The 12,272-nt window shown below is 46.4% G+C and overlaps 1 protein-coding gene across 1 annotated transcript in view; it reads left to right on the plus strand.

Moving 5' to 3' along the window:
* LOC121639748 (cell migration-inducing and hyaluronan-binding protein-like) overlaps positions 1-12,272 on the plus strand; it is a 114,678-nt gene that overhangs the window by 81,394 nt on the left and 21,012 nt on the right. The window contains exons 19-22 of the mRNA XM_041985252.1: positions 2,393-2,428; positions 7,824-7,979; positions 8,150-8,330; positions 8,479-8,694. Of these exons, the coding sequence (XP_041841186.1) occupies positions 2,393-2,428; positions 7,824-7,979; positions 8,150-8,330; positions 8,479-8,694 (589 nt within the window). The remainder of the gene's footprint in view (positions 1-2,392; positions 2,429-7,823; positions 7,980-8,149; positions 8,331-8,478; positions 8,695-12,272) is intronic.

Below are 12,272 nucleotides of genomic sequence, written 5' to 3' on the forward strand. Positions count from 1 at the left end.
TCATCTGCAAAGATTTTCAAATAATTCAAACGTGTCGAACTTCTATTAGAAACTAGATTTACTAATGACACAGAGAGAATTAAGACTTCCAGCCTGCAACGAACACCACGCTCACTTAAGAAAAAAAACTGATTTAAATGTAAGAAAAACACTAAAAGAAAAAGTCATCACATATGAAAAAATGGCACGCCATAGTGTATCCGTTCTTTGAGTTTCTCTCATATATTGTAAACTGAACCAATAAGACAACAGCATTTGCTAATGTCATCTCCTTCAATGGCTTCCATGTAAAAAACAAATAAAACCAATAAAAAAAACAATGTACAGCTCACTAAAACAGGAACAGTCTCATACTGGGCTGAAAGCCAAAGAATAAAAACGTGTTTTAAGATTTAAAAATGGACAATGAAGAAGCTTGTCCCATGTGGAGGGGGAGCTCATTCCACAGTTTTGGACTGGGAACTGATAAAGCTCGGTCCCCTCTGAGCTTCTGTTTGGACCTCGGTCCGTCCAGGAGCAGCAGGTCAGCTGACCTGAGGCACCGAGCAGGAGTGTAGGGGTGGTTTAGCTCAGAGGTAAGGAGGGGCCAGGCCATTTAAATTTAAATTTAAATTTAAAAACAAATAAAAGAATCTTAGTAGGGCACTGGCAATCTGAGCGCAGGGAAATTAGAATTCAAGGTTGGGGCGCTTAGATTTGTTCTTACTGCTCCCTGGGAACAGGGTGACATTCAGCATCCAGCAAACCGGAGAATCCTCCTGATCGATCACATCCCGCCAGGCGGAATGGCTCAGCTGAGTCATCCAGTGAAGACCGACATGCAGAAATGTTTCCAGTGGAACACAAGTGTGCAGGAGAGTTAAACTTCTGTGGTTTTCCACTTTGCAGGTTCAGTAGCTCATTTACAGTCATAAAAAGTCATAAAAAAGAGAAACTCGTATTCTCATAACAAATACAGCTCATGGACCTTAAATAGAACATAAATGCAGTTGATGAAAAAAGATAACCACGTACATTCTGTGGTCAGTTTTACATCTGACGCCATATTAAAACTACAGCCAGGCCGCTAGCAATCGGCTAATTGACTTGCTAAAGACTTTACGAACACACATACTGACAAATTTAGCATCGCTGCTAGCCAGTAAGCATTTTAGGAGCTTACTAAACTCATCACTGCAGCGCAATAAACACGAAACATTCAAAGGAAACTTGTAGTGGAAGCTAGCTCACCAGAAGGATCTGTGTAATGGCGACTACCTGTCGGGTTCGACAAAGCTTCCTGGCACATGGCTTCTTACTCTAACAACATATTAAAACTCTTTTTAAATTATAAACATGATTATTTCTTGTTAATTTATCTGCAGTAACTCATCTCAACATACCCAACTTTCTCAAATGTGGAGGACACGAGAGCAGCAGGTTTTTCCTCAGCACAACAGGAGAGAAGAGGAAAAATTCTGGCACTCTACATCCCTGTGATGCATTCACTGACCACGAAAAAATAGGAAATTCTATACTCCAGTGAGAAACCTGAGCTACATAAGGCCTCTTTCTCCTTAGTCACAAGAGAGGGTCTGAACGAACTCCTATTTAATACTGGATTTATAACTTCATTAAAATTCCCAGCTAGAAAAATTTCACCCTGAGTTTCTCCTAGTATTTTTTTTCACCATGCTCCCTTATTGGGAGCATATATATTGCATAATACAAGAGGAACTCTTTCTAATACTGCTTCAACACAGACAATCCCGCCCTCTGTATCTTTAGTTTGCTTTGACAAAATAAAACTGAACCAGAATCACAACACCATTACGTTTGCTTAAGAATGAGCTAAAGGTCTGTTAGCTCCTATAGCTAACTTTAAACTCAGTGTATGTGTGATGTTCCGTCTAAAATCTGTTCATAAACCTGACAACAACACAACACAGAGATATGAGATGGCTTCACACTCGTGGACTCGTGTCCTATTAGTGTTAGAATAGCTTCAACAGGAAGAGACAGGGAGCTGTGCAGAGGTGAAAGGACGTCCCAAAAAAAAAAAACACATCTATCTCTTTTTTCCAAAAGAGGTGAACTGTGAGGTGACAGCGGTCAGGTGGATAAAAAAGTCTGATGGGTGATAAACAAAGTTCCTTCTCACTACAAATACTAAAGCATGTGTACATCTCTTGTTTTAGTTTAGAGGTTAAGGTGGTAATAAATCATCTCGGCTCTGCAGATAAACCAGAAAACATGGACGATCATGGACCCTCGTTATGGTAATTCTGTGAGAAGAACATACAGATCAATGAAAAGTCGTCTGAAGTCGTGGCTGGTTGATGGTGTGCATGTTGGTGTTTTCCTCAGAGACTTGGAGGTTGTTGCTGTGCTCATATTATTCACTCTTCCACAGATTTGCTGATAATGGCATTGGCCTCACTCTTGCAAGGTAAGACTATTAAATCCTGTTTATATGAACAGAAATGACATGGTGCTGTTGTATTTACTGCTCACTCTGTCTTTATGAGAAACTCGCCTTGTAAAGATCTGCTGAGGATGCACAGAGAAATGGAATTAAAGGGTTGTGTATAACAGGATGGGATTGGAGGGACGTTAAACTCAGCAGTGTGTCAGGAGGTTAATATAATCCATACAGAGCTTTAAATCTGTTAATAATAATTGATCAGATTTATGCAGCGATATTCAAGGTGCTCTCAGTGCTCCGCATGGAATCCATTAATCATTCACACTGGAGATGGTAAACGAGCAGAGCTGGACAGACTGACGGACACATGGCAGCCAGTCCACATGAACAACCACCACCAAACAAAGAAACAGAAACCAGAGACTGAATCCAGGGATCTGAAGCAATGAGACAGCTGTTATACAGATAAATTAAATTAAATTAAAATTATTTTATTAATCGCAGAGGGAAATTGGAATGTTGTAGTAGATTTTTTTATTTTTATTAAAACAATAATAATTAATTAGAAGATAATAATGCCTTGTGATTGAGTCTTGATGGGCCAGATGGATGGGCCCGTGGCTGGATCAGTACAGGGCAGAGAGCTCCACTCCGACTCAGACGCCAGCAAGGTGGAGGTGGGATACTGGTATGGGCTGGTATCATCAAAGATGAGCTTGTGGGACCTTTTCGGGTTGAGGATGGAGTCAAGCTCAACTCCCAGTCCTACTGCCAGTTTCTGGAAGACACCTTCTTCAAGCAGTAGTACAGGAAGAAGTCAGCATCGTTCAAGAAAAACATGATTTTCATGCAGGACAATGCTCCATCACACACATCCAAGTACTCCACTGCGTGGCTGGCCAGAAAAGGTCTAAAAGAAGAAAAAATAATGACATGGCCTCCTTGTTCACCTGATCTTAACCCCATAGAGAACCTGTGGTCCCTCATCAAATGTGAGATCTACAGGGGGGGAAAACAGTACACCTCTCTGAACAGGGTCTGGGAGGCTGTGGTTGCTGCTGCACGCAATGTTGATCGTGAACAGATCAAGACACTGACAGAATCTATGGATGGCAGGCTTTTGAGTGTCCTCGCAAAGAAAGGTGGTTATATTGGTCACTGATTTGTTTTTGTTTTGTTTTTGAAAGCCAGAAATGTATATTTGTAAATTTTGAGTTGTTATATTGGTTTCCCTGGTGAAAATAAATAAGTGAAATGGGTATATATTTGGTTTTTGTTAAGTTGCCTAATAATTATGGACAGTAATAGTCACCTGCACACACAGATATCCTCCTAAGATACTAAAACTAAAAAAGCCCCACTCCAACTTCCAAAAATATTCAGCTTTGATCTTTATGAGTCTTTTGTGTTCATTGCAAACATAGTTGTTGTTCTATAATAAAATTAATCCTCAAAAATACAACTTGCCTAATAATTCTGCACAGCCTGTATTCTATTCTATTCTATTCTATTCTACAGTCATTTAGCAGACACTTTTCTCCAAAGCCACTGAGAGTAAGAACAACACAAGCAAGAATTCATCCAGGATGTGACGTCATCATTAAGTGGTATTCAGACTGCTCTGGGTCCAGGTGGACACAGGTGCTGTCATGTAGTGCTAGAGGCAGTGTTTTTTTTCTTCCCTTCCCTCTCCCCACAATAGTCCTTTGTTTAATTACAAGATCACGATTTTATCACACATCATCTTGGGCGTAAGTGCACGCAGCTTATTCAGTGCTGAGTTGAGCCAATGAGCTGGACTAATCTTTCTAACTCATTCTGTTGAGTAGAAGAGTTAAGCTAAGTGCAGAAATGCTCCTTAAACAGCTGAGTCTTTAGCTTACCACTAGGCGTCTTTCACTGGCATGTGGCTCCCATGTGGAGAGGGAGCGTAGCTCTGGGTTAAGGATTGGAGGTAGACCGGAGCCGTTTGGGTTATTGTTTTGTAAGCCAGAAGCAGAGCTTTGAATTTGATGTGCGCTGCAACTGGAAGGCAGTGGAGAGCGATTAGCAGCGGAGTGACATGAAAAATCTTTTGGGCTGGTTGAAGACCAGACGTACTACTGCTTTCTGGATCATTCGATATTCGATGGAGTTCAACATCCTTTGTATAGCATTTCTACTTTACAGTGACATATCTAGGATGGCACCAACAGCAGTTCAACAGCACTGCAATTCCACCTTCTTTAGCTTTATTCTTATTCTTTTTGAGACCATGTTAGTACCTCGACTTTGTCTATTTTGTTAGCTAGTACTCTCGCATTACTCATCAGAAATAAAGTTTTTCTCTCTGCCTCACTCCTGCCCTACATCCTCTTTACTTTCTCTTTAACTTGTTTGGTCTGTTATTTCACTGATTATCTTGGTTTTGGAGAGCTTAATCAATTGATCCCACTGGTAAACAGCTCTCCTGTTTCCAATGAAGAAGTTCTGAGGTTCTGATCCAGGATCCAGAGCTAGAATGAAGCAGTTTTGTGGTTCTGATCCAGGATCCAGAGTTAGAATGAAGAAGTTCTGAGGTTCTAATCCAGGATCCAGAGCTAGAATGAAGCAGTTTTGTGGTTCTGATCCAGGATCCAGAGTTAGAATGAAGAAGTTCTGAGGTTCTAATCCAGGATCCAGAGCTAGAATGAAGCAGTTTTGTGGTTCTGATCCAGGATCCAGAGTTAGAATGAAGAAGTTCTGAGGTTCTAATCCAGGATCCAGAGCTAGAATGAAGCAGTTTTGTGGTTCTGATCCAGGATCCAGAGTTAGAATGAAGAAGTTCTGAGGTTCTAATCCAGGATCCAGAGCTAGAATGAAGCGGTTTTGTGGTTCTGATCCAGGATCCAGAGCTGGAATGAAGAAGTTCTGAGGTTCTAATCCAGGATCCAGAGCTAGAATAAAGCGGTTTTGTGGTTCTGATCCAGGATCCAGAGCTAGAATGAAGAAGTTCTGAGGTTCAGATCAAGGATCCAGAGTTAGAATGAAGAAGTTCTGAGGTTCTAATCCAGGATCCAGAGCTAGAATGAAGCGGTTTTGTGGTTCTGATCCAGGATCCAGAGCTAGAATAAAGCGGTTTTGTGGTTCTGATCCAGGATCCAGAGCTAGAATGAAGAAGTTCTGAGGTTCTAATCCAGGATCCAGAGCTAGAATGAAGCAGTTTTGTGGTTCTGATCCAGGATCCAGAGTTAGAATGAAGAAGTTCTGAGGTTCTAATCCAGGATCCAGAGCTAGAATGAAGCAGTTTTGTGGTTCTGATCCAGGATCCAGAGTTAGAATGAAGAAGTTCTGAGGTTCTAATCCAGGATCCAGAGCTAGAATGAAGCAGTTTTGTGGTTCTGATCCAGGATCCAGAGTTAGAATGAAGAAGTTCTGAGGTTCTAATCCAGGATCCAGAGCTAGAATGAAGCGGTTTTGTGGTTCTGATCCAGGATCCAGAGCTGGAATGAAGAAGTTCTGAGGTTCTAATCCAGGATCCAGAGCTAGAATAAAGCGGTTTTGTGGTTCTGATCCAGGATCCAGAGCTAGAATGAAGAAGTTCTGAGGTTCTAATCCAGGATCCAGAGCTAGAATGAAGCGGTTTTGTGGTTCTGATCCAGGATCCAGAGCTAGAATAAAGCGGTTTTGTGGTTCTGATCCAGGATCCAGAGCTAGAATGAAGAAGTTCTGAGGTTCTAATCCAGGATCCAGAGCTAGAATAAAGCGGTTTTGTGGTTCTGATCCAGGATCCAGAGCTAGAATGAAGAAGTTCTGAGGTTCTAATCCAGGATCCAGAGCTAGAATGAAGCAGTTTTGTGGTTCTGATCCAGGATCCAGAGTTAGAATGAAGAAGTTCTGAGGTTCTAATCCAGGATCCAGAGCTAGAATGAAGTAGTTCTGAGGTTCTAATCCAGGATCCAGAGCTAGAATGAAGAAGTTCTGAGGTTCTGATCCAGGATCCAGAGTTAGAATGAAGAAGTTCTGAGGTTCTAATCCAGGATCCAGAGCTAGAATGAAGCAGTTTTGTGGTTCTGATCCAGGATCCAGAGTTAGAATGAAGAAGTTCTGAGGTTCTAATCCAGGATCCAGAGCTAGAATGAAGTAGTTCTGAGGTTCTAATCCAGGATCCAGAGCTAGAATGAAGCAGTTTTGTGGTTCTGATCCAGGATCCAGAGTTAGAATGAAGAAGTTCTGAGGTTCTAATCCAGGATCCAGAGCTAGAATGAAGCAGTATTGTGGTTCTGATCCAGGATCCAGAGTTAGAATGAAGAAGTTCTGAGGTTCTAATCCAGGATCCAGAGCTAGAATGAAGCAGTTTTGTGGTTCTGATCCAGGATCCAGAGTTAGAATGAAGAAGTTCTGAGGTTCTAATCCAGGATCCAGAGCTAGAATGAAGCAGTTTTGTGGTTCTGATCCAGGATCCAGAGTTAGAATGAAGAAGTTCTGAGGTTCTAATCCAGGATCCAGAGCTAGAATGAAGCGGTTTTGTGGTTCTGATCCAGGATCCAGAGCTGGAATGAAGAAGTTCTGAGGTTCTAATCCAGGATCCAGAGCTAGAATAAAGCGGTTTTGTGGTTCTGATCCAGGATCCAGAGCTAGAATGAAGAAGTTCTGAGGTTCTAATCCAGGATCCAGAGCTAGAATGAAGCGGTTTTGTGGTTCTGATCCAGGATCCAGAGCTAGAATAAAGCGGTTTTGTGGTTCTGATCCAGGATCCAGAGCTAGAATGAAGAAGTTCTGAGGTTCTAATCCAGGATCCAGAGCTAGAATAAAGCGGTTTTGTGGTTCTGATCCAGGATCCAGAGCTAGAATGAAGAAGTTCTGAGGTTCTAATCCAGGATCCAGAGCTAGAATGAAGCAGTTTTGTGGTTCTGATCCAGGATCCAGAGTTAGAATGAAGAAGTTCTGAGGTTCTAATCCAGGATCCAGAGCTAGAATGAAGTAGTTCTGAGGTTCTAATCCAGGATCCAGAGCTAGAATGAAGAAGTTCTGAGGTTCTGATCCAGGATCCAGAGTTAGAATGAAGAAGTTCTGAGGTTCTAATCCAGGATCCAGAGCTAGAATGAAGCAGTTTTGTGGTTCTGATCCAGGATCCAGAGTTAGAATGAAGAAGTTCTGAGGTTCTAATCCAGGATCCAGAGCTAGAATGAAGTAGTTCTGAGGTTCTAATCCAGGATCCAGAGCTAGAATGAAGCGGTTTTGTGGTTCTGATCCAGGATCCAGAGCTAGAATGAAGAGGTTTTGTGGTTCTGATCCAGGATCCAGAGCTAGAATGAAGCGGTTTTGTGGTTCTGATCCAGGATCCAGAGCTAGAATGAAGCGGTTTTGTGGTTCTGATCCAGGATCCAGAGCTAGAATGAAGTGGTTTTGCGGTCCGGATGTGGCTTGGAGAGTTGACCTCCTCTGTCTGTACTTGCAGTGGAGGAACCTTTCCAGATGATGACGGTTCTCACCAGCAGGTGAAGAACTCTCTGTTTGTGGGTGAAAGTGACAATCGTGGGATGCCCCTTCCAGACAACCGAATCTGGGGTCTGGGAGGTTCGGACCCGTCAAGCAGGACTCTGCCACGCGGCCTGTGAGTAGAAATTATGGCTTTTATTAGCTCAGTGTTGTTTTCAGAGCCCATACAAACAGCTGAATGAGATCCTTGTTGTAAAACCTGTCTGCTGCAGGTCAATACAGAACATGCTTCTGAACTTCGTACGTTACTAACAGGCTTCTGTTTGCATCTCTGCTTCACTGCAGCGATTATCCAATCCGAGGCATGCAGATCTATGATGGACCAATCAATGTGCAGAACTGTACGTTTAGGAAGTACACAGCGCTGGACGGACGCCACACCAGCGCCTTTGGCTTCAGGCTCAACAACTCGTGGCAGGTCTGCCCGAACAACAACGTCACCGACATCACCTTCGACCACGTTCCCGTAAGTCAGCTTCCTGGTCTACACGTTCTCAGGTGTCTTTGTTGTTTTGATCCGAGAGCTTCTGGACAAAATGAAAAACCAGTGTGAAGAAGAAACTGAGGGAAGGTTTGAGGGATAGGCCAACTCAGCTGTTTCCACCTCTCTGCAGATAACATCTCGGGTGTTTTTTGGGGAACCCGGTCCCTGGTTCAATAAAATGCAAATGGATGGGGACAAGACGACCATCTTCCATGACGTGGATGGCTCAGTCAGTGAGTATCCCGGTGCGTTCCTGGTTAAAGAGGACAACTGGCTGCTCCGCAATCCCGACTGCATTGATGTTCCCGACTGGAAAGCCGCTATCTGCAGTGGTCACTACGCACAGGTGAGTCAGGATCTGATCGGGCACTGTTTTTTTTTTTTTTTGGTCAAGGTCGTGACAGTAGTTGAGCTGACAGAAAGGTATGTCTTTGTATTAATTATTGATTAGTTTATGTTTTATTTAATGAGAACTCCAGAGTTTCAAAGCTTAATTACCAACATGTCCTCCTTTTACAACATAAATCCTGACTTTCATTCCCATTCATATCCTGACACACACTAACTCCTCACTTCTGATTTTTAATCATTTTCAGTTGGATAATTGGCTGCTAGAGTATTTCTATCTGTCGCTGCCTTCCAGACCAGTTGTAAGCGAAGGATTGTTTGTTGGATGTTTTATGTCACATGGATTGATTCTGCTATCTGGGTGACTAGAGGCTGTTTAAGTTAGGATAAGATTACCCGTTCACTCTTTGGGATGTGTCCCGTCATGGGATGCCTCTTTAGAGCGTGTCAATTTTATTCTTTTTTATCTTCTTCTGGTAGTGTTGTGGTCAGCGTTGGGCACATTACTTTAAAAAAGTAATTAATTCTAGTGACTAGTTGATTCTTGCAAAAAGTAACAGCATTAGTAATGGAGATAGAGCATTATAAAAGTATTTAGTTACTTGGAAAAGTAACTACTGTTATTTTTTAAAAAGATCTTCAAATATGTTTCATTTAACAGAAATTCAAATTCATCTGCCAATTAATTTATTCATAATAAAACAGAATATTAGATGTGACTTTCCTGTCTTTTGTCTCTGTGAGGGAAAAGTGATGTCCGTGCTTCCAGATTGAAACTCTTCCTCTGTTTTCTCTGGACTCGCTGTTGCTGCATCTCCTTGTTGTTTGCGTGTGTGGCTGCACACCGACTGGGTCCGCTTCTTTACCGTCACCCCGGCGATGACCTGGTTGAAGTGGGTCCGCTCCTTTACCGTCATCCCGGCGATGACCTGGTTGAAGTGGGTCCGCTCCTTTACCGTCATCCCGGCGATGACCCGGTTGAAGTGGGTCCGCTCCTTTACCGTCAGCCCGGCAACGACCCAGGGAGAAGTGGGTCCGCTCCTTTACCGTCATCCCGGCGATGACCCGGGGAGAAGTGGGTCCGCTCCTTTACCGTCATCCCGGCGATGACCCGGGGAGAAGTGGGTCCGCTCCTTCACCGTCAGCCCGACGATGACCCGGGGAGAAGTGGGTCCGCTCCTTTTCCGTCATCCCGGCGATGACCTGGTAGAAGTGGGTCCGCTCCTTTACCGTCATCCCGGCGATGACCTGGTAGAAGTGGGTCCGCTCCTTTACTGTCATCCCGGCGATGACCTGGTTGAAGTGGGTCCGCTCCTTTACCGTCATCCCGGCGATGACCTGGTTGAAGTGGGTCCGCTCCTTTACCGTCATCCCGGCGATGACCCGGTTGAAGTGGGTCCGCTCCTTTACCGTCATCCCGGCGATGACCCAGGGAGAAGTGGGTCCGCTCCTTTACCGTCAGCCCGGCGATGACCCGGCAGAAGTGGGTCCGCTCCTTTACCGTCAGCCCGGCAACGACCCGGGGAGAAGTGGGTCCGCTCCTTTACCGTCATCCCAACGATGACCCGGGGAGAAGTGGGTCCGCTCCTTTACCGTCAGCCCGGCGATGACCCGGGGAGAAGTGGGTCCGCTCCTTTACCGTCATCCCGGCGATGACCCGGCAGAAGTGGGTCTGCTCCTTCATCGTCAGCCCGGCGATGACCCGGGGAGAAGTGGGTCCGCTCCTTTACCGTCAGCCCGGCGATGACCCGGGGAGAAGTGGGTCCGCTCCTTTACCGTCATCCCGGCGATGACCCGGCAGAAGTGGGTCCGCTCCTTCATCGTCAGCCCGGCGATGACCCGGGGAGAAGTGGGTCCGCTCCTTTACCGTCATCCCGGCGATGACCCGGGGAGAAGTGGGTCCGCTCCTTTACCGTCATCCCGGCGATGACCCGGGGAGAAGTGGGTCCGCTCCTTCACCGTCAGCCCGACGATGACCCGGGGAGAAGTGGGTCCACTCCTTTTCCGTCATCCCGGCGATGACCTGGTAGAAGTGGGTCCGCTCCTTTACCGTCATCCCGGCGATGACCTGGTAGAAGTGGGTCCGCTCCTTTACCGTCATCCCGGCGATGACCTGGTTGAAGTGGGTCCGCTCCTTTACCGTCATCCCGGCGATGACCTGGTTGAAGTGGGTCCGCTCCTTTACCGTCATCCCGGCGATGACCCGGTTGAAGTGGGTCCGCTCCTTTACCGTCATCCCGGCGATGACCCAGGGAGAAGTGGGTCCGCTCCTTTACCGTCAGCCCGGCGATGACCCGGCAGAAGTGGGTCCGCTCCTTTACCGTCAGCCCGGCAACGACCCGGGGAGAAGTGGGTCCGCTCCTTTACCGTCATCCCAACGATGACCCGGGGAGAAGTGGGTCCGCTCCTTTACCGTCAGCCCGGCGATGACCCGGGGAGAAGTGGGTCCGCTCCTTTACCGTCATCCCGGCGATGACCCGGCAGAAGTGGGTCCGCTCCTTCACCGTCAGCCCGGCGATGACCCGGGGAGAAGTGGGTCCACTCCTTTACCGTCATCCCGGCGATGACCCGGTTGAAGTGGGTCCGCTCCTTTACCGTCATCCCGGCGATGACCCGGCAGAAGTGGGTCCGCTCCTTCACCGTCAGCCCGGCGATGACCCGGGGAGAAGTGGGTCCGCTCCTTTACCGTCATCCCGACGATGACCCGGGGAGAAGTGGGTCCGCTCCTTTACCGTCATCCCGACGATGACCCGGGGAGAAGTGGGTCCGCTCCTTTACCGTTATCCCGGCGATGACCCGGGAAGAAGTGGGTCCACTCCTTTACCGTCATCCCGACGATGACCCGGGGAGAAGTGGGTCCGCTCCTTTACCGTTATCCCGGCGATGACCCGGGAAGAAGTGGGTCCACTCCTTTACCGTCATCCCGGCGATGACCCGGGGAGAAGTGGGTCCGCTCCTTTACCGTCATCCCGACGATGACCCGGGGAGAAGTGGGTCCGCTCCTTTACCGTCATCCCGACGATGACCCGGGGAGAAGTGGGTCCGCTCCTTTACCGTTATCCCGGCGATGACCCGGGAAGAAGTGGGTCCGCTCCTTTACCGTCATCCCGGCGATGACCCGGCAGAAGTGGGTCTGCTCCTTCACCGTCATCCCGGCGATGACCCGGGGAGAAGTGGGTCCGCTCCTTTACCGTCAGCCCGGCGATGACCCGGGGAGAAGTGGGTCCGCTCCTTTACCGTCATCCCGACGATGACCCGGGGAGAAGTGGGTCCGCTCCTTTACCGTCATCCCGACGATGACCCGGGGAGAAGTGGGTCCGCTCCTTTACCGTCAGCCCGGTGATGACCCGGGGAGAAGTGGGTCCGCTCCTTTACCGTCATCCCGGCGATGACCTGGGAGAAGTGATAACGAGCGGTGGAGGAGGAAAGAGTTAGCCAAAACAAAAGAGGCATGAATCTTTCAGGGGGAAATTGATCATAAAAATATTAAAAAGTTAACAATAAAACTAGAATTTTGTATAATTGTAATTATATATAATTTCTTTTTTATTATTATTTCCTAATAATTTATTTCAG

This window comes from Melanotaenia boesemani, chromosome 1, assembly GCF_017639745.1.
Source record: "Melanotaenia boesemani isolate fMelBoe1 chromosome 1, fMelBoe1.pri, whole genome shotgun sequence".
Taxonomy (NCBI): Eukaryota; Metazoa; Chordata; class Actinopteri; order Atheriniformes; family Melanotaeniidae; genus Melanotaenia; species Melanotaenia boesemani.